The sequence below is a fragment of the Ctenopharyngodon idella genome, chromosome 20 (assembly GCF_019924925.1).
Source record: "Ctenopharyngodon idella isolate HZGC_01 chromosome 20, HZGC01, whole genome shotgun sequence".
NCBI lineage: Eukaryota > Metazoa > Chordata > Actinopteri > Cypriniformes > Xenocyprididae > Ctenopharyngodon > Ctenopharyngodon idella.
In genome coordinates this window covers 4,134,492-4,157,857 of record NC_067239.1, presented here as the reverse complement: position 1 = coordinate 4,157,857, position 23,366 = coordinate 4,134,492, and the positions used below count along the sequence as shown (strand labels likewise).

Below are 23,366 nucleotides of genomic sequence, written 5' to 3'. Positions count from 1 at the left end.
TGCCTGATATAAAGTCAGAATTGCGAGTTATAAAGTCAGAATTGCGAGTTATAAAGTCAGAATTGCCTGATATAAAGTCAGAATTGCGAGATATAAAGTCAGAATTGCCTGATATAAAGTCAGAATTGCCTGATATAAAGTCAGAATTGCGAGTTATAAAGTCAGAATTGCGAGTTATAAAGTCAGAATTGCCTGATATAAAGTCAGAATTGCGAGTTATAAAGTCAGAATTGCGAGTTATAAAGTCAGAATTGCGAGTTATAAAGTCAGAATTGTGAGTTATAAAGTCAGAATTGCGAGTTATAAAGTCAGAATTGTGAGTTATAAAGTCAGAATTGCCTGATATAAAGTCAGAATTGCGAGTTATAAAGTCAGAATTGCGAGTTATAAAGTCAGAATTGCCTGAAACAAGCTTCCATAGTTTTCTATTTTAATGCATTTTAAAATGTAATTTATTCCTGTGATCAAAGCTGAATTTTCAGCATCATTACTCCAGTCTTCAGTGTCACATGATCCTTCAGAAATCATTCTAATATGCTGATCTGCTGCTCAAGAAACATGTATTATTATTATTATTATCAGTGTTCAAAACATTTGTGCTGCTTAATATTTTTTTGTGGAAACTGTGATACAGGAGAAAGTAATTTCCAGGTATGTAAATCACAATTTGTTATGTTTTCCATAACTGTGGGGACTATATATTGTCATATATATGTTGCTGATTTGCTCCCAACTGCATATGTTTGAGAGTGATAATGTTGCATCAAAAATCAAAATAATCACACAAACTAAAAACAAAAAAACAACAAAAAAAAAAAAAACATGTACCTCTTTATTTTCCCTTTATATTGTTTTATTTTTTGTTCTTTTTAACAATAAAAATTAAAGTGCAAATCAGAACAGAAACACCATGCAGTGCATAACTTTTAAAATACAAACCGCACACAGACAGGAAGTAACACACACACTCATGTACAATACAGACATGTAGACACCGACAGGCAGAGGTCATCTCCCAGCGGGCTCGGGAACAGGCAGAAAACACACTAATCTCATGTTTCACACATACAACACTACACTGGAGAGAGAGGGAGGGTATAATATCCAGCACAAATGCCTCTACACAGACAAAACACTGAACATGAGCTGAAGCCATGGCCATCACACTAATGCCCCTGTGAAACTAATGGGGGCCATAAAGTTTCAGATATAACGGACATAAAACTGTCGTAAAGGACTTTTGCTAACAACCCGGCCTAGAAATATGACAAATATTAACCACAAAGGCATCAAGCATGCGCACAATCCTGCAATTCCCACCCAGGGTTTGCCATTGGTAGTAAATGTAATGGCAAAGTCCAGCAGCAGGGGGCGATAAACTCACTAAACTATGTGATCAAAGCTTTTACCTCAGCACTTTATCTCCAAAAAGACGTACTGAACCTCAAAATGACCGGGAGTTAACTTGGGATTTGAGGGGAAAATGTTAAGAATGCGTAAAGGCTATAACATCTGGGAGGAATTTCAGACTGTGCAATATTTTTCCATGAAAACAACATCATAATCCAGTCTAATCTTCTCCGGCAATATCGAGAAAAAAAAAAAAAAAAGAAGTCCCCCAGCCATGGTGGTTTGCACCGAACTGTTAAAACTTTTAAGAGGCATCATATCTATTGCATTTCATATAAATTATATGATCAAGTGGTTTGTGCGAGAACTTTCCATCTTTCTGGTTTACATTCAGTTAAAATGGTACAACTGCAGTTGTGTATAATAAAAATACAGCATACTGGTACAAAACACACAAACGCTCTGCTCCATGCACACAAAGGTAGACATTTAACCATTCCGTACAGTACAAGACAGTGGGGTAGATTCAGGAAGACCACCACATCTATAGAAATCACAATTTGTGAACCAGCAGAAATGAATATGAAAATGACTAGTTCAACACAAATAAAAATGGTTGGTTCAAATGATTCAGATCTATTGGTTGAACTGAAAACATCACTTTTTTGGCTGCCTTGTTTGATTTTTCATAAAGTAGCATCTGCATATAATATACATGTAATTCACTTCTCTCAATTTCAGTCATCTTCTACTGCTATTTCCCAGCTGGCTGTGTTGTAGTTGTCCATTCACACATATTGGCACAAAGACAACTACAGCAGATCCACTTCCTGAATCCCAACTGAAATCCCAACTAACACTTAAGATGTGAGCTTAAATAAAGAATAAATATGCGTAACTAATAAATACATTGGATCTACTCCATACAAACAAGCACACACACAACCAAATATGTTAAAGCGCTAAAAACAATAAAGTTCACAATCTGTTTAAGGCATCCCAGGGGAGGGGGTCACGGGGCACACTCTTCTAAAAGCTCTCGGCTTGGGTCACTTTATATTTTCTCGTCAGATACACACCACCTATAAAATGTTTTAAGTGTGTGTGTGTGTGTGTGTGTATATATATATATATATATATATATATATAGTATAAATAAGTCTGGTAACACTTTAGTTTTGGGTGTCCAACTATTTACTTACTATTAACTAGTTGCTTATTAGCATGCATATTACAAGGATATTGGTTTATTAGTACTTATAAAGCACATATTAATGCCTTATTCTGCATGACCTTATGACTACATACCTTAATCCTACCCAATACCTAAATTTAACTACCTTACTAACTATTAATATGCAGAATTAGCAGTTTATTGAGGCAAAAGTCATAGTTAACAGTTAAAAGTGTGATTATATATATATATATATATATATATATATATATATATATATACAGGGCTTGACATTAACGTTTTTTGCTCACCTGCCACTGTGGCTAGTGTTTTTTCCAAAGTTACTATCCACTCAGCATTTTCACTGGCCACAATTTTGACATCAATACCATGGGGAAAAACTGCCATATAGATATTTTTAATATTATCTCCTAATTTGGCAGCAGGTATATTAGGCTGCTGTCACTTTAAGATGCACAGATCCATTATACTGTTACACTGTTTCTTTCTCAACTGTTTATGTTCACTTAAAACATAACTGACTGTGTTTACGTCAATACTCACCAAGACAAGCATTTTGACATTATTTTGTGTGTATCTAAATGTTTAAGCGCAATAAGCAGTGAAAAGAACTCAATTTAGTACTGAGAGGCGGCTTTATGTGCACACGCTAATCTGTGTAAAATTATGCTCAATACGCGCAATCCTACGCTAAAATTCAAGCTCTGTAACACCAACAATATTCATCCAGAGCAAATGAAATGAGTGAGTGAGGGGAGGAGGGTTTGTGTGTCAACAGAGTGCTAATGTCAAGCCCTGCACACACACACACACACACACATATATACTGTATATAAGTTTAAGTGTAAAATAATTACAAAAACAATACAAAAAACCATAAATAATAATTATCTGAATGTGTCATTCAGGTAAAATGCTTTAACAATGTCTTTCTGTCTGTCTGCAATCTCAAGCATTGAGAATATTTTAAAGGCCGTCTAATTAAAGGCTCACTTATATCAGCAAAATGACGGGCGCATTCTCCACTTCATCCGTCTCTATTCTTCTCTGTTTGCATTTTAGCCATATCAAGGCACAACATTTAAGCTGGTCTGTCTGCCCTTGCCCAGCATATTTGTCTCTCTATGGCAGCAGCACAGCCCATAATGTAAGCAAGGCCTCTGAGACAGACACAGATAGGTCATGGTCAGCCGTTTCCACTGCAGATGGTGTGTATCATCCGAGATTCACTGTGACATTCACCAACAGCATTTACACTGCTATTTGATAAATGCTCTCTGGAGGCTGCAAGCCAAAGCCAGGACACTCAATATAAATACTTCACTCTATAAATTAACACTTAAATAATGTGAATAGATATGAATTCTTCTCTAATATAATTAAATAATGATTTTTTTCTCTGTATGTATAAACCTTGTTTTGGTATGTCATTGCAATCAATAGCTATTAAACTAAACTATACAACTCAAGTGATTGATATGAGAATATAAATATACTGTATAATACATATTATCAAAAGAAATGTGTATATAAAATCAGAAGTATGTTTATAGTTTTTTGAATTCTTTAAACATATGACGATGAGGAAAACCTCTGACTAATGTGGCTCTAAAAAGGTTTTGGACAAAATTAATCTCTTTTTTCTTCTTTTTTTTTTTTTTAATAAATATGGAAGCTTGTTTTTACCATAAAATAAGAAACAAAAAAGATAATTGCGACTATTTATCTCACAATTTTGACTTTTTTCTCGCAGTTGCGAGTTTATATCTCACAATTCTGACTTTCTTATTCAGAATTGCGAGATATAAACACAATTGCGAGTTAAAAAGTCAGAATTTCGTGATATAAAGTCAGAATTGCGTGATTTAAAGTCATGATATATAAACTTACAATTGTGTTATAATGTCTAATTGTGAAGGGAAAAAGACTGACATTTTTTTCTCAATTCTGACTTTATAAGACGCAATTACGAGTTTATATCATGCAATTCTGAGAAAAAAGTCAGAATTGCGCCTTTATATCTCGCAATTCTGCCTTTTTAACACGCAATTCTGCCTTTATAACTCACAATTGTGAGTTTAAATCTCGCAATTGTGAGAAAAAAGTCAGAATTGTGAGATAAAAAGGCATAATTACCTTTATTAAGTTGGCTTGAAATATTATTATTATTATTTTTTTTTTTTACTTAGTGGCGGAAACAAGCTTCCATAAATAAAAGATCTTTATTAGGTCTAAAATAATAAAAAACTGTACATATACTGTTATACAAAAGAAAAGTTATATGGGGGGGGGGCTGTATATGGACAATATGGTTGTCAAACATTAATGGATCAATCATAATTTATCATTTATAGCACAATAATAATAATAAATAGCATTATTATTATGCTATAAATTATAAAATACATGCCACATTGTATATATGATTCTGAATTATATTATACAAATATATAAAATGTGGCACGATGAAGTGATAACAAAAAAGTTTAGCATGACTTGTTTGCTGATGGCCTTGATAGGATGATTGGTTAACTAATACAATGACTTTCAATGACTGTGTCTTGTCCAAAACCTTTTTGGGACCACCGTATGTCTGTGCTGCTACTGTGGGACTGACATAAAAGTACCCCCAACTCTATATATCACAACCCCTTAACCCTTCACCTTTTTACTGGTTTCTAAGAGGTAAAGACCACCAGGTGATGGTGTTTTCTGATGTGTACTTTGCGAATGGGTGCGTTGGTCTCAGCGAGCCAAAGTAGTGATGAGGCTGGCACACATTTCAAAGAAGTCCATGGTGTGGCTGCCCTGACGCGGGGCCAGCAGGGGTGTGCTCCCGGTCAGAGACCCCGGCAGAGAGCTGCTGAGCTGGGGCATCTCAACAGCCACGCTCGCAGAGTCGATGCTGAGCCGTGGCCGATGGAGGCCGGCTGTAGAGCCAGAGCGCTGAGGGGTCGACGACCCTGACTTGTGCTCGATCACATCATCTGAGAAATGAGCAAAATAATTTTTACATTTTATCAAAAAGATATAGTGAAGAATAAGGTTAAATCTGGCTAAATGCATTACTGGGATTTTTTATATTAGGGGCTTATCCTTTCTGTTTCAAAATAAACTTCCCTTCAAAAGTTTGGAAATTAATACTTTTATTTAGCAAGGATGCATTAAATTGATCAAAAGTGATCTAAATATATTTATAATGTTACAAAAAAAATTGATTTCAAATGCTGTTCTTTTGAACTTTCTGTTCATCAAAGAATCCTGAAAAAAAAAAATGTACCAATTTTTTTTTAAACGAAAATATTAAGCGGTGCAACACTGATAATCAAAAGAAATGTTTCTTGAGCAGCAAATCAGCATATTAGAATGATTTCTGAAGGATCATGTGACACTGAAGAAAATTCAGCTTTGATCACAGGAATAAATTACATTTTAAAATATATTAAAATTAAATAGAAAATAGTTATTTTAAATTGTAATAATACTTCACAATACTACAGTTTATACTGTATTTTTGATTAAATAAAGGATCCTTGGTGAGAATAAGACAATTTTTTTCAAAAACATCAAAAAACTATATTTTTTCCTACATATATCTTAATACATTTTTTTGGCTTTAGTTACACAAACTCACAAAAAAGTCAATTTAAATTAAAATTACTAGTCAATTATTTAGTTTTAGTTCCTGCCACGAGATCTCGTGAGATTAAAATGTAATGAGATTTCTCGTCGAGGTGAAATGCTGTCTCGCGATATTGCCATGACGGACTGTGAGGGTGAATTTAGGATAGAATATGCCACCGCTACGTTTACATTCCACTTCCACTGACGTTTTGCTTTTTATAGAAATAAAAACCATTTAATTCAGTTGGATAACGGTCGCTTCAATCCCATCCAGCTCATCCAACACGAGCTGCAGAGTCATACGTAGTGCAGCAGGAATCACAGTTCACTGATCATGTGACGAGAGTAAGTGACGAGATGACTGACAAGACTATGGCGGAGAATTCGTTGCACAACAGAGCCGAGCCCAAGCGTCTGACAATTGTCTTACCTTGTAGAATATGTGCTTAGCAACGCTGCTCCCTGTTCACAGAGTAAGTGCGCTTGCGAAAATATCTATATCTATACCCCACATTTTGAAAGCGGCTCCCTGATTTATGCAAATATCTCCCAGTATGAAAGCTATCTTAGGCTGGACTGTGTAGTTGTAACCATGTATCATGCTTGAAGAAAAATTTGGTCTCTATTTGCACTTCAATATTGAGAGAGTACTTTGATTATGGTTGATTATTTATACTGTTTTTATTTTATTAATTTGTGGAAAGGAGTTCAGTTAGGAGGTCAAAAGTTCTCATATGAAATCATACAGGACAGAAGCCAGTCAGTTGAGTTTGTGGCAAAACCTTTTACAGTGCTTGAGTATCGTATCATTGTCTTTTAACACATGATCATTCATACTCAGAAAGTAGAACTGAAAAGACATTCATTACAAGATGATTAGTTAAAACATTTAAAATACACCTGCAGACTATTTTTTGTCATTTATTTCGTCACTGAGGATTTCTTAAAAATACTGTGTAAAAAAGTCTTGTGAACTAAATCTCGTGTCTCGTCTCATCTCATGAGCTAACTGTCTCGTCACACCCCTAGTACTTGGCATTAAAAAAAGACTGAAAAGACTAATTGATTGATGCTCACCATCAATGCTCTTGAAGTCGAGCAGGTAGCTACGATTGTCCACCTGGTAGAGCTGCAGACTCATCTTCACAAAATTCCCAGTGACAGGATTCTTCCGGCGCACTCTCAGGTGATACGGGTTCACCACCTAAATCCCATGACATCCGACACACTGACACATCTATTCTCACTAATCAAACATGCATACTTGTATATATTTCAAGGCACTCACTTTCCACTCGTACTCCAGCTGTTTCATGGCACGGTACACCTCAGCCATGATGTCGTATGGTTTGCTCTGGCTCCGTATGCCCAGGTGCCATTTTGCCTTCTTCACCGCCAGCGGTTTTGGTCGGGTAGTGTTGAGAGCATCCAGAGGGCATCGTGCCTTAGGGCTGTCGGCCAGGAGAGGGGGCATCCGTTCAGGGTGAGGTTTGACCCCCGGTGGCAGGGGCATGCCCTCCTCCATGAAAGAGCTGGTTGGGGGACTGGAGGCCAGGTAGAACTCGCTGGCCTGGTTCATGATTCGCCGGTTGTCGATAATGAGGTGGTACGCCACGGCCAGCTGGTCTTGAGGGTCTCCACTGTAGAGGCTGCTCAGTACTTCGGCTTCAGTGCATTCAAACTTCTCGCACACCTCCCGCACGGCTTCCTCATCTACCACTGTGGCGTCGTACGAGGGGTCCTCAGGGAAGAGGTAGCCAGGAAGGTCCTGTTTAAACCACTCATCCTCTCTGTCATACAGGAGAGAAGAAAATAAAAGTAAAAAAGTACTGTGTTAATAATGTATATATTACACTACATTTATTTTAGGGCTGTCGAGTGATTAATTTTTATGATTTTTAAGATTTTTATCTTATTAAATACACAATGTGGTGATTAATTAATCGCTCATCAAATTTGGCTGAGAAATAACCCCCAAAAGATAAAGTCATTATTGTGTTAAATGAGAAAAGCATCAAATAGACCTTACAAAAAGTAGCTTTAGAAGAAAAAAACAAATTTGATTCAACTTAGAGCTTATTAAACAAACTTTTAGGCTTCAACAGCCTAAACGTTTGTGTATTTTCATTTTTGGGTGAACAATACAGTTTTTTTTATTAATATGGAAATGTGAAATGATTACTTTTTTAATGAAATGATGCTCTAAATAGAAATTAAAACTGCCAGTAGGTGGCAGTATATGTCTAAATAAGTAAGTCATTGAATCATTCATTCATTTGATTCGTTCAAACGGCTGATTCATTCAGGAATGAAGTAAATGGCTCTCTTTATGAATGGGCCATTGAATCATTGGTTCACTTGATTTTACTAATATTTTTTTTAATCATATATGGTTAAAATGTGCATAAGTTCATGAAGTGTGATGACTAATAACAACCTGATGTCTTTGATAGTAGCTCTCTTCAGTGGGTCCACCTGCAGCATGAGCATAAGCAGATTGGCCACTGAGCGGTTGAGGTATTCTGGGATGTAGAAGACCCCTCCACGGATCTTTTTGAAGAGGGTGGGCACGTGCTCGTCATCAAATGGCAGAGTCCCACAGAGCAGTGCATAGAGAATGACGCCACAGCTCCAGATGTCCACCTCTGGACCAGCATAGAGCCTGAAACACAACATGCACGTCATTGTGTGAGTGCGTGGGCTACTACATTGTGTCTACATGTCTATCAGTCTGATTGAAGCTAAAGTTTCCAGCAATATGCAGAACAAGGCGACAATAAAAAATTGATGCAGTTCTGATATAATATTTATGTGCATTGTATCAACGCAGTCCATACCGCAAAACAAACAGCTAGCCATGGTTTGTTGGACTGCTGGTTTTGCAAGCCAGACCTTTGACTATTGGAATACAGCATCCAAGAACTGTACACTCTGTAAATAATCTGGTTGTCTGACTCCTCTCACCTTCCTGAAATGACCTCTGGTGCGGCGTAGTTAGGTGATCCGCAGCTTGTTCTCAGGAACTCTCCGTCTGACATCATGTTTGACAGACCTGACAAGCAGAACCCCACAAACACAAATCAAGTAAATATATACAAGTAAATAAAACAAAACGTATTTCAGGGCAGATCTAAATGCAGTGGGATTCAAACATATGGAACTATATTTGACAATCTGGGAATCTTAATAAAAACAAATAATGAAATAATAAATAATATAAAGTCGTAAAAATAAAAAAGCAGGGCTTGACATTAACACCCGCCAACCCGCCTAATGCAGGTGGATTTCAGCAGTGTCGTGTAACACAGTCACTCCTACATACTTTAGCTTAATATAATACATTTTTCAGCTGTAGTCTTTTAAAAAGGCATCTGAAATAATAAACTAAGTGAAATGTAGTGCTGTCAAAAATATCGATTTTTCAATACATATCGATGCTGAAATATCTGAAACACTTCCAATACTTATTTTCCTCAGAATATATACACAATACCAGCTGCTCTTTCTCTCTCTCTCATCTCTCCGACAGCGAGTTGACACACAAACCCGCCTCCCCTCACTCACTCGTTTCATCGTTGGTGTTACAGGCTTGAAGTTCGGCATAGGATTGCACATATTGTGCATAATTTTACTCATTCCCGCAGATTTTGTGCTCACACCCAAAGTGCGCCGCCTCTCAGTACTAAATTGAGTTCTTTTTCTCTGCTTTTTTTTTTTATATACATACAAAATAATGACAAGTGCCGGTCTTGTTGAGTATTCACATAAACACAGTCAGTTATATTTTAAGTGAAGATAAACAGTTGAGAAAGAAAACGCATATGTAACAGTATAATGGATCTGTGCGTCATGTCTTAAAGTGACAGCAGCCTAATATACCTGCTGCCAAATTATGAGATTATATTACAAATATCTAAATGGCAGTTTTTCCCCATGGTATCGATGTCCAAATTGTGGCCAGTGAAAATGCTGAGTGACTAGTAACTAGTAAAACCTAGTAAAAACCACTAGCCACAGTGTCAAGCCCTGTACAAAATGTATTAAATTAGAAAAAATTAAAATTTAGAATTTTTACTAGTCGTCTCAAGCTTTTGGACCCCACTGTATATAAGATGTAGCTCAACAAATCTAGCTGCAGGGCAGCTTTATGTATATTTCTCTTTGCGTCTTTTCTGTCTCAGCTTTTCTGTGGATAATCAAACAGCATGCCTCATACAAACCACATGAGTGGACATGCAGCAAAACTGCAGCTGGTTGCTTGGCAACTATCCCTCACTGTCTGCACAACATTAGCTTTCTATGTGTGTGTGTGTGTGTGTGTGTGTGTGTGTGTGTGTGTGTGTGTGTGTGTGTGTGTGTACCAAAGTCAGCGATCTTGGCATTCATGTTGCCATCCAGCAGCACATTTTCTGGCTTGAGGTCTCTGTGCACCACCATGTGTCTGTGGCAGTAATCTACAGCTGAGATGATCTGCTGGAAAAGACGTCTCGCCTCTGTGTCCTCCACCTGAACATGAGAGACATAAAGAGAGGTTACTATATAAAACATTATCTATACTAAAAACAAGTATTTGTTCTCTGTGGGTTAAAGCTGTCTGTATTGTATTTGATACAAAGCTCTAGATCCAAGTCTCTAGATCAGTACTACTATCCTGATCAAATACTCGTCTTCTTGCTAGGAAATTTTGATTTGGATAATGTCAAGAATAACTTTTGTATTGTTATTAATATTAAATATAAGAATATTTACTGAATTTAAGCAACTTGCTTGCTTAATATTTCATTTCATTTATAGAAAAACAGTATTGAAAATCTATTGAATATGATAAAGCAGGTATTTTAGATATATTAATTTCAATCATCATTGTAATGCATGTATTATTCCCACTGCCTGATATAATTAAAGTCATTTAAATAATTAAATTAATTAAAAATGGAAATATTTAACTAAAATATATTTAGAGCGGGGAATTTATGTCTATATGTTTATTTGTTAAATGCACTGGATGGACAGACAGACGGACGGACGGACAGATGATAGGCAGACAGACAGATAGATAGATAGATAGATAGTCTATATTGTCTATATAAAGGTATAACCATGTAATTTGTTCAAGTGTTGATTAATTAAGGATGCTAAAAATAAAAAGATCAAATTTCACCATAGTCAGCTGTGTGTTTGTGCATTCAAACTAAACATGTCGTGCAACATGAACCGTCAGGCTGTGCTATTGTAGGCAACCCAGATAACACAAAGACTGAGTCCTATATATGCATGAACTCCCTGACCCTTCCCATGAACACCACTGGATCAGGCGCTGTTTGGATAAGCTAGATCCCCATAACCCCAACAGGTTTGGAAGACTCAAAGGTTAATCCATGCTCAAATCCAGACTAGAGCCACAAAAACAAGTTAAGAGTCCCGAGGCTCATAAAGCATTTTCGAGCTATTAGGTGACTAACACAAAACATAATCAGGCATATTTCTTAGTAATGGGAAAGTCGTGTTTCCATAATTGAATATGGTTTGTTATGCAGAACACAATTAATTGTAATGTTCAGTCATTTTCCAAATTAGGTATGGCATGCAACTTTGGAGAACCATTGAGAAAGTCAATAGCCTACAGCTGACTTTATAAGCAAGAGCTCGTCAGATCATACTTACCCTTCCATGCTTACAAATATAGTCAAAGAGTTCCCCTCCAGACACATATTCCATCACCATGAAGAAGTCTGTGGGAGTGCTGATCACCTGATACCTGCAACACACCACAGAAAAGAACCACAGAAACTCAACAAGAGGCTTTAATGTCTTTGCTTTCAACATACAGCATACAGAGCTCAACAATAAGGATGGCCAATGGCCCGGGGGACACTGTCTCCATCATGTACGTGTGTTTTTATACCCTGCAAAATGAAACATTTGGATTTCTGTGATATGTGACTTATAAGTTATACTGATTTGTGATAGTCTTGTAAGCATCATCTATAATAAGATGAAAACTCCTTGCCATTGTTTTCCAGCAAAAGTGAGTTTGTAAATTTTAGTTGTCATAAAGTTACATTAGTCATATATAGAACATTATAGGCATATAATTTCCAGCTATAATTAAAAACCTTATAAATGATTTAATTAATTTATATATTTATTATTAAAAATTAATTATTTCAATTTCTTGCTGACATAAAATGCTGCAATATATATATATATATATATATATATATATATTAACATATTTGTTTTGTGCCAAAAGAAATAAATTAAATTATATATATATATATATATATATATATATATATATATATAAATTTAATTTAATTTCTTTTAGTACAAAAATATGTTTCTAAAAATAAAATATATAATATTTAGTACAAATCTGAACTACTGACTGGACCGGACAAGCCAATAATATCATAATATGATCAATAATATAAATAATAATATCATCAATAATATCATAGCATACTTTATTTATTTTTTTTTACAATACAATCAAATTGCAACCCATGAAATCCCACCCAACATAACTTCTCACCGAATATTCTGTTTCACTCAGAAATATGTCCATTATGGAGGTCAAATGCATTGAAAATGAAAATTAAAAAAATGATAATAACTCTATAAAAAGCTTTTTAACTCAATAGTATTGGATGTTGAGGAATGCTATGCTACAGTTCTTAGCAACACAAATGTTGATGAAGGTCAGAAAATGTGATCGTAATTTCTGCAGGGAAACCTACTGGCAGTCTGCTTTGTTGTTGTCCCTGTTTATATTCAACAGAAAAGCCCTTATAGTGGGAGACAGCCTTTCAAACAACTGCATGACAAGGACAAGGCCTGTATTCATCAGAGGGGCTTAATATGGAGAAAACTGAAAGAGTCTGGGATACCTGATGTGATTTTCAAATAAACATAATGTAACTTTACAAAATCCAATCATGGAAAAAAGAATGATAAAAGGAGAGAACAGAAAATGTTCTCAAAAGCAAATTCACAGAGAAACACATACAAAAGCACAGCAGGGGCTTAGCACTGAATGTGTCCAGAATACAATGACACAGCTATTGCATTATGATAAGAAACAGGGAATAAGTGAGAGTGGAAAAGAGGGAAAGTGAGAGATTGAGACATGAGAGGATAAGAAGATTATGCCGACGTTATCTCCTTAACTTCTGATCAGAACAACCCTGAAATGTGCCATTGAACTGTGAATGGTAGAACAAGATATGCACCGCATAAAATGCAGCTAAATTAAATACATTTCCTCCAAATTAAAATGTATTTGGTTGTCTTGGTTGGCACTTTCGTTATGTGACTTTTAATTTGTAGTTCTGTCTTATTCCTATTTCCCTCTGTTCCTCTGTGTTTGTGTTCACCTGTGCCTTATTATTCAGTTAGCCCTGGTGTCTTTCTAGTGCATTGTCAGGTCTTGTTTCTTTTGGACTGTCTTGTTGGTGAGTTTTGTTTTCTATTTATTGTGCTGCTGTCCTTGGTTTTGAGTTTCTTGCTTTATTATATAATTAAAACTGTGTTTAGAACCACTTACCCTGCTCTCTGTTACAGAATGATTGTTCACAAAAAAATATACAGTAAAGTAGTGGGAGAAACTGAGCTTTGAAATTCTGAATCAAAAATGAACCAATTGCTTCGCAAAATGATTTCTTTTACAAACCCATTACAAATGTTTTCTTTGAAGTGTAATCAGTGACACTTTATTTCAACGGTCCGCTTTAGACATTCTACTAACTCTAAGTAACTTTGCAACTACATGTCAACTAACTCTCATTAGAACATTAGTATTTTATTTTGCTGCTCCCAACAGATATTCTACTGTCTATTAGTAACTTTGCAAGTACATGACAACTTATTCTACTTACCTGAACCCTAACACCTAACCCTAACCTAACAGTCTACTACAGTCTACTAATACTCTAATGAGGGTTAACTGACATGCAGATGCAGTTACTTATAGTAGAATGTCTAAAGTGGACCATCGAAATAAAGTGTAACCGTGTAATCTATTAAAGTAAGCGATTTCTGAGAAACGCTGTTGAAAGTGGATCTGACCGAGCACCAAAACACACTTGTAGCCAATCAGTAGTAAGGGGCGTGTTCTCTCATTAGAGGGGAGGTGCCTTTGTTGCATAGCATGTTCATGAATTTGGGGGTGGAGCTATCAAGATAGGGGTGTGATCATTTTGGGTAGGGGTGTGTGTTTGATTTGGTGATTTCAAATATCAACAGCGTTTCTCAGAAATCACTTACTGCACCTTTAAATGCAATCTAGAAATCCTCAAATACCAAAGTGTCTGTATAATGTGTTCTTTTATTATTATATTGTAGAGTTTGTTTTGTGTTTTTTCGGCTAATCAGTCGTTTCCTATATTATACAAATGCTAAAAAAAATAAAAAAAAATAAAAAAATGTCTACACTACGATCTGAGATCAGTTTAAACACCATATAGAAACTGGTTCACTGAGATTGAAATCCCTAGTGGCGACCCATTGAAATTTCGAGAAAGTCTGATGTAACTAAGCCTCATTTACTGAAATCAAGTGACTTTGGCAGGCTGATACATGCTCTGAACTACTGATTGAAGGTTTCGAAGCTTCAAAAAGCAGTTTTTGTACTTTTGTGCTGTTATGCACTTATAATATTAGTAACATTATTGGACGTAAAACATATATTTTACTTTTTATTAAGCTATTTTCCACCGTCTCTGAGGCACATTTAATTTTCACAACCCATAGTTTTATGTCTATTGGGCTTTATATATTATGTTTTATTTTTTATTTATATAAATTTAAATTTTATATGTCACAATGACACCAGAAACCTGAGGATTTCCGAACAAGCTATTTTTTGCAGCTTAGTTTTAATAAATGTTTGTTTTGAATTGGGGAGCTTATAGGCTTTGCTGGAGAACATAATTGCTATACCAGCTTCCAGCACACACCAGACTGGATCAGCATGGAAATTTAAGCAGGTCAAAGCTGGTCTTTTCAGTTTGACTCATTAAAATCAATTATCCATACATGTCTAACCACATAGGAAAAACATCAGTTCCATCACCTTCAATAAAATCATTTGTATTTGAAGTATTTGCCCACAAAAATATTCCAAATCCTTGTGTTAGTGATGTTAAATCTCACAAAAATGGACACACTTTAAAGTACATAGTGCCAGCATGTGTAATGATCTTCGTAATACTCCTAAAGATTTAAGTGCACCATATATTGCAGTTCAAAGACATAAAGCTTCTTAAAATCTTTAAGAAGCTTAAGCCTTCAGTTAACCCAGTGTAAAAATTATTTTGCTTCCAATCAAGGTGAAAAATCAGCTCACCAGCACAAACATACTCAGTATTTTCAGTAGATTTTGTTAATGTTGATTACGTTTTTAATATTTTTTACGTGATTCACTCACAGCTTGATGATGTGCGGATGTCTAAAGAGCTTAAGGTTCTGAATCTCTCGTTTGATTTTCCCCACAACATCGAGACTGCGGATCTTCTGTCTGTTGAGGATCTTCACGGCAACTTTGTGTCCTGTTAGCTGATGCTCTCCAACTGTTGGCCAAACACAGACACATACACATCAATGAAGACTCAGCTGAAATACCATCACCAGCAGTTAGGTTATTGTAAACACAGCTGATGAAAGATACGTTCTTTTCCAAAGAAAGCAAGCATCAGCGCTGCGGGCCAGCGACCTCCAACACAAACCTTCTAAGAAAACAAAGAAAGAGAGGAGACTTTCGTTTCAGGTCTGAGCCCTCCATTCAAGCAAACAAAACCTGATCTACTCTGAGTTTAGACTTTCATATACTAGCCTTAAGACAATTGCTTATATAGTATTAGATACTGCTCACTTTTGAAAATATGAAAACAAATACCCAAATTTGTTTGGTATGATATATTATCAGTCCTGCACATTATTGTAACAAGTAATATTACATACAGTATTTCTACCCCCCACCCCCATCCCCAAACACACATACACACATGTTGGGTTTCTTTGTTTTATGCGGCTTTTATTTTTATACTGTACAAACTGTATATTCTCCTAACCCTTAAACCTACCCATCACAGGAAACTTTCTGCATTTTTATATTTTCAACAATGGTATTACATGTGGGGGCATTTTGTCCCCATGATGTAGGGTTTACCAGGATCACACACTTGTCCATATATGTGTGAAGACCTCCTATAAACTGATATTTTTTAAAGGGGTCCTTGATTATGATTTAATTTAACTTTAGTTGATTATGATTTAACTTTAGTTGGTTTGTAAAGTTGCTGTTTGAGCATAAACAACATCTACAAAGTTACGACGCTCAAAGTTTGATGCAAAGGTATTTTCTTTTACAGAAATCGCTTTTTAAGGACTACAACAAACAGCTGGTATAGGGACTACAACGAGCTTCTTCCCGGGTTAGTGACATCACAAACCCCAAAATTTACATAAACCCTGCCCCCGAGAACACGCAACAAAGGGGGTGAGGCCATGTTGGGCTGCTTTAGAGAAGAGGAAGAGTTGTAGTAGAGTGTTGTTGTCATGCCGTCATTTTAAGCTGGACTGCTTCCCAGTCGAGGGTCAATTCAACACTGGATTTGCACAAAAGATTAACATGACGACACATGCTAGTCAATGAGATGTATCAACTCTACAGCAACTACATAAATTTATCCACTAACCATTCAGAAACGTCCAGTTTCATTCTAAAAGTTGTAACTTCTTCCTGAGTCTCTCCATCAATGTCGACTCCGGTTTGAACAATGTTAGGCTGAACACCGTTACTGACAATCCTTATTTTGGCTGCGTGAGATTCTCCAGCTTTGTTGTTGTTGAGCTACCGAAGCGCAAGCTGTTAAAGCGCCGCCCTCTTCTGGAAAGGGGGCCGGGAGCAGCAGCTCATTCGCATTTAAAGGGACTGTAGACTAATGATGCAGGTACATAATACAACTAATTATGATTACTAATAAAAATGTAATAATACTGACACATAATATTAGCTGATTATGAGTACTACACACACAAAAACAGTGTGTTTTTGCTCACACCCAAATAGGGGCAAATTTGACAAGTTTTAATAAATGATTTGTGGGGTATTTTGAGCTGAAACTTCACAGACACATTCTGGGGACACCAGAGACTTATATTACATCTTGTAAAAGGGACATTATAGGTCCACTTTAAAATAACTACACCCTGACCTACCCCTTACAGTGGGGGGTTTATAATGTTTTTGAAATAAGTCTCATATGATCACAAAAGCTGCATTTATTTGAAAATAACATCACAACATTTATTTCCATCAAGAGGTGCATCAATTTTTGGTCAAGATCTTGTATTGACAATGCAAGAGGTGCGCACTCTGTAAAGTCTCCTCCAGCACATCCCAAAGACTTTCAATGAATTTAAGGTCTGGACTCAGAGGTGCCAATTCATGTGTGAAAATGATTCTTCATGCTCCCTCCCAGCCATTCCTTCACAATTTGAGCCTGATGAATCTTGACATTATCATCCTGGAATATGACCATGATGTATCTTCCTACATGGTTGTTTAAGAAATGAAAAGCTACAAACTCCATCAATTAGGGTTATAAGTACTGTTCCCAAACATATAACATGCTAGAAAAATAATAATCACAGCAATAATGATCCAATCATAGACTCTTAAGCATTTGCCTATTTAAATTTAAACAGCGACTTTTTTTTTTTTTTTCTTTTTTGGCCGAGCAAGTAGTATTTTTGTGTCCATACAGACAATACATTCACTGCCTGAACTGCCTGAGAAGAAATAATGACTAAAAAGTCTGTTGATAGAGTTGCACCCACAGCAAAGCCTCTAACAGTTGGAGAGTCACTTGCAAACAAATGTGCTTCCGCTGTGGATATTTAAGTCCATCGACACTCTGAGCATGTGGTATGAAGGGTTTATAGGGGCTATGTTCATATCAGCACCCTCATGCAGTTTCTGTTTTACGGTCTTTACAGACAAGGAATAAACAATTTAAGTGTTTTCAGTATTATGATGGATTATTTGTTAGATTGCATGCAATTCTCTGGAAAGTTGCATCACATGAGTGGGCTTAAACTCCAGTCATGGGATCTCATGTGGAGCCTGATAAGGCTGTTAGATTTCCCGCCTTGATAAAATTCTTTAGACTCTCGTCAAGGTCATTTGCTCAACTGGTCATTGATGAATAATGCAAATTGTTCAAGGTGTTTTTTTTTTGGTGAATGTTAGACTTTTGTTTAGTCTCAAACCTCAAAAAGCGAGCTCAAAAAACCCTTGGTAGTAACTTCATTATCTGACCGCAAGGAACATCTTTCTCCATTGATGGCCATTCAAAAACATCCATGTATTCGGATGAAATTGGCTGACATCACAGCTCGGGATAGTTGATAGTAAAGATTCTCTTGCCCCAAAGGATTTTATTTATTTTTTTGTCTGTTCAAAAATGTATTGCATTATTGTGATATATTTTTCTACTTAATCAAAATAGCTAAGTATCCTCAATATTTTGTACAAATGTATATAGTGGTACTGTAGAAACTCTTGTATAGCCTAGCAGGCTAATCAGTATGCCAAACTAGCTTAATCAGCTGGAGCAGGGGTTTCCAATCCTGCTCCTGGGGGGCAAATATCCTGCAGAGTTTAGCATCGATCCTAATTAAACACACTTGAACCAGCCAATCAAGGTCTTCAGGATTACTGGAAACTTCCAGACAAGTGTTTGGGCAGGTTGGAGCTAAAGTTTGCCAGACATTGGCCTTCCATGAGCAGGATTGGACACTGCTAAGGTAGAGGTAAAGCTAGTAGGCTAACTGGTTAGTAGAGGTGTAAAGAGTACCCAAAAACCATACTTAAGTAAAAGTAGAGATACCTTACAGCGAAAATGACTCCATTACAAGTTACAAGTCACCAATTCCAATACAACTTGAGTAAAAGTCTTAGCGTATCTGATTTTAACAGTATTTTACTCGTACTGAATGTAGACTCAAATATCCACTAGTCCTGAACACCTAAGAGGAAAGCAATCATGTTTATTTTCTAAAATCAAAATAAAACTGAATACCTTAATATTTCAATAAATCAAGTTTGACACAACAGCCTCTTAAACATCTAGAAACACTGAAGTCTCAGTTAAGCTCAAGCGCTCATAAAGGGCATAAGTAAACGAATATCATTGAAAAAGGTCTCTTCAATATAATGGATAAATAAAATAATGTTAAGTAAAATTAAATAGTCAAAGCTTGCTTGCACTGAATGCGCTGACTTAAGCTGCTGCCATGTCCTCATCTAATGCACTCGCATTCATGTAAAAGTATAGCCTTATTGACAAGGGCAAAACACACAAGATAGTACCTTCAATGCCCTTTAGATGGCAATATCGCTTCTTTTGTAGCAGAAATAAACTGCTGCAGAAAAAGTTAGCGCCATGCAAAATGTAATTGCATTACTCAAGACAAATATATATTCAAAAATAGTCAAGTAGAGAGTAAAAGTTGCTAATAGCTTTGATACTTAGTAAACCTACAAAGTAGCCAAAAAGATACTTAAGTACTGTAACTAATTACATTTACTCAAATACTTTACACTACTGCTAGTTAGAAGTGCTCCACAATTATTTTGTTAAAATAATCACCATTTTGCAGATTCTGCAAGCGGTATGTAAACTTTTGAGCACGACTGTAATTTATGTCATTCACAGTGGGTCATGAATTTGAATTAAAAATAACATGAATTAAAAATACTACTAATAATAATGAGCATGGAAAAATCATTTAGCAATTCATAATGTAATAACAGCACGTAATGTTAAAACTGCAAATAATGTAATAAGTATTACATTATTATTGTAATAAAATAAAATGTACTGTAAGGGAATACTATTTTTTATGTTTTAAAAGCTATTACAGTTATGTAAATATGACATGTTTTGGTGAGTTCATAATGTAATAAATTTCTCATAATGTAAAAATTGTTATTACATTATGAGCTCAAGATTTTATTACGTTTTGAGAAAATTATTACATTATGAACATTGTATTACAATAATAATGTAATACTTACTACATTATGTGCAGTTATTACATGAGTTGCTACAAATACTCTAATACTCCATAAAAAAATAAATGAATAAAAAAAAAAGAAGAAGAAGAAGAATTGTTCATTTAAATTTAATAGTGACTTTAAAGCTGTTATGTACACTGTTTTGTACCTTTGTCTTTTTGCCTGATTTTCAAATAGCCTACTTTTTTTTTTTTTTTTTTTTGCTACAAATCAAAGTTTGTTATGTTGTGAATCACCCTGTAGCTGGTTGGTTTGGGTTCATGGCTTAAATCAAGACTTTTTAAAGGTCCCTTTGGGAAAATAGATGGGAAAAATACTTCTGAAACCCCTGGAAAAGTGGGCGGGTACTGTTACACTCTATGGTAAAGGGAGGATGAATCTTGTCGGACACCCAGCAGAGCAAAGGCCATTGAGATGAATGGAAAATGCTTGTTTAGGCAAAAATGCTGTCTAGGTAGGCATCTCAGTTTAGATGGAAGTTTTTTGATGAAATTATAATGCACAGGGAATCAATAAACATAGTTTATAACGGTTGTATGTGCACAGAGTAGAGACAATAATAATAAGAGCATTTCTTTTAATGCAACACACGCCGTGGAATAAGGTTTTGCTTCAATAATGCGGAGCAAAGCTCAAACACAAGGCTATACCATAGGGCTATACCCGTGCGAAAGGTCATTCCCAAAATGAGCGGCATTCCCACACGCGCTTAGAATAGAAAATGACTGCAAGGTCAAAGCAGTGCTGCAGGTAAAATATACGAACTACGACATTTGTTCCAGCGCTACTTTTACATTAATCATCAGAATATACTTTTGAGACAAACGTTTTAAAAATTCAATAATTTGGGAGCTGGAAATGTATGCAAATAACAAGTTAAAGAGCGCAGCTCAATGCATGATCGCTGCAGGGAGGATGACAGTGCATTAAAATTTGCAAAATACCAAATATTGAGAAGACGTAAGTACGTGAACCCTAAATGATGCCGAAATGCCAGATAGTTACCCAAATGTTGTGATACTAAACATTTACTCAAACATGATTGCAAGTGCACCGTCTACTGTGGTGCTGAAAGAATTCCCAGCTCTGCGCCGTATTCACTAACAGCATACGCACTTTCTGTGTCTGGAGGACGTTAGAGGAGGTTTTTACTACGCAGTTTATGCTACGTAAATTGCGCACATCGCCCGCCGGCAAGTTCAGCACTAACAACCCCGAAAACATACGTTCGTACTTCCATTCCATGCATCAACAGAACACGTATAGTAAATGAATAGACTTAACTCTTCACTTTTCCAAATGTTCCGACTCCCAGCGTGTCTCCGAGGATGTAGTGTCCTATCTTTACCCTGCCTTCGTGTTTCTGTTTTTCAGCCATCTTACTATGTGAGGTCCTCGGGCTGCCTTACAGGAGGCGGGATTGAGCACATGAGGTAGACAGAGCTTTACTAAACCCCTTTAAGTGCTGATCTGAATTCAGCTTCAGGAGAAACTGTAACTGTACACAAACAGGCAGCTCTCGGATCAGCTGATAAGGCTTTAAAGAGGGGGGTAAAGGGGGCGGTCGGGGCGTAAACAAGTAGCCTATTCCCCTCAGTCTGATTACTGAGCATGACACATCTCACAACTTTCCCTACATTAGTTTTAAATATAGCATCATTTCCACTTTGGCGATAATTATTCAAATATGATAACAACTAGAATGTATGTTGCCTACCATTTCGTTTGAGTTTCTTTTTATTTTAGGCTACATATTGACATTACATTTTACTCACTATCCATAAAATCACCATACACAGTTCTTCATATAGGGTGAATTCAGGTTGATTGGGACACTTTTCCCCAGTCATCTCATAAAGTGTCCCAATCAACCTGAATTCACCCCAAGTAAATAATAATAATAAAGCTAGGAAAAAATATATTTTAAGGAAATGTGACACTGTCCTGACAAAATTCAAGGGTTCATTAAAGAAAGAAGTAAAAAAAAAAAAAAAAAAACTTTTAATATAATGTTTCACAGCTGTGTATTTTTTATATATCAAGAGATAGATTTTGTTGTCATACAAAGTTCTGTTATTAAGATCCCTAAAGGCACAATATTAAAATATCCAAAAAACACTAGAACAATGTTATATATTTTGAGTACTTACATTATCCCAAATGTTTCCAAGAATGTTTAAATCCAGAGAAATAAGCAATTTTAAACAGGACACGGACCGTGTCCGTGTGTCGCCTGTCAATGACATCATACCCGTGTTACCCTCGATTTCCGGTCTTATTGTTTAAATCTTGTTTCCTTGATTTACTGCGAGTACCATGTTTTACCATGACTAATATCGGTCTAGCTTACTGCAGTGTACTAAGTGTCTCATAGTAGCCGCCGAGTGAACACAAAGTAGCACTATAACAACTTTCAACTCACAAATGTATCTAATATGATAAACAGTGCTGCGTTACCCCGCATACACATGGCCAGAAGAAGCGGAAGTGGTGACTGTGGCATAATAAAAGTTTTGCAACATTAGCAATCGCTCTAGCGGCCTTGTTTCTGCTCGCACAACGCTCGGCCCTGCTCTGCTTCATACAGTAATGTTAATAACCTCATCCATGAACATGATTTTTGACCAAGTCCCATACCGATTCTTTTCCATCGGCTGTAGATGTGAAGACAACACCTCTTGTGATTCCGCAAAATCAAGGTGTCATCACCTTTGTTTTGAATAAGCGACCTCTAGTGGTGAAAATTTACATATTGTGCCTTTAACTCAATCTGGTTGCAATCATGTCATGATTGCAACCAGATTGAGTTAAAGGCACAATATCATTCTCTATAGAGCACAGCTGATTGGTTCCTGCTGTATCAGCAGCCAATGAGCTCGTTGCTCAACCTTCAAATACTTGGTCAGCATTTACTGTCGCAGTTTGCAGCGTGCTTTCAGAAACCCCCCACCCTCCCCAGCTCCACCTGTATAGATCTGCTACGGGTAATTCATGTCCGAGAGTTGTCATTACAGAAATATATTTATGAAAACATTTATAAAATCACGCAAAATCAAAGTCAGTTTTTTTTTTTTTTTTTAATAATAATAATAATAGTAATAATAATACTTTCAG

At 36.1% G+C, this 23,366-nt stretch overlaps 1 protein-coding gene across 1 annotated transcript; it reads right to left on the bottom strand.

Moving 5' to 3' along the window:
* Positions 1-818: 818 nt before the first annotated feature.
* On the bottom strand, positions 819-21,777 carry prkaa2 (protein kinase, AMP-activated, alpha 2 catalytic subunit). The gene is made up of 9 exons (XM_051875842.1): positions 21,537-21,777; positions 15,597-15,738; positions 11,834-11,927; positions 10,531-10,675; positions 9,134-9,221; positions 8,607-8,831; positions 7,458-7,959; positions 7,247-7,373; positions 819-5,532 (listed from the first exon to the last, which is right to left on the bottom strand). Exons 1-9 carry the CDS (start codon positions 21,628-21,630, stop codon positions 5,291-5,293), a joined length of 1,659 nt encoding a protein of 552 aa, XP_051731802.1. The 5' UTR covers positions 21,631-21,777; the 3' UTR covers positions 819-5,290.
* Positions 21,778-23,366: the final 1,589 nt, after the last annotated feature.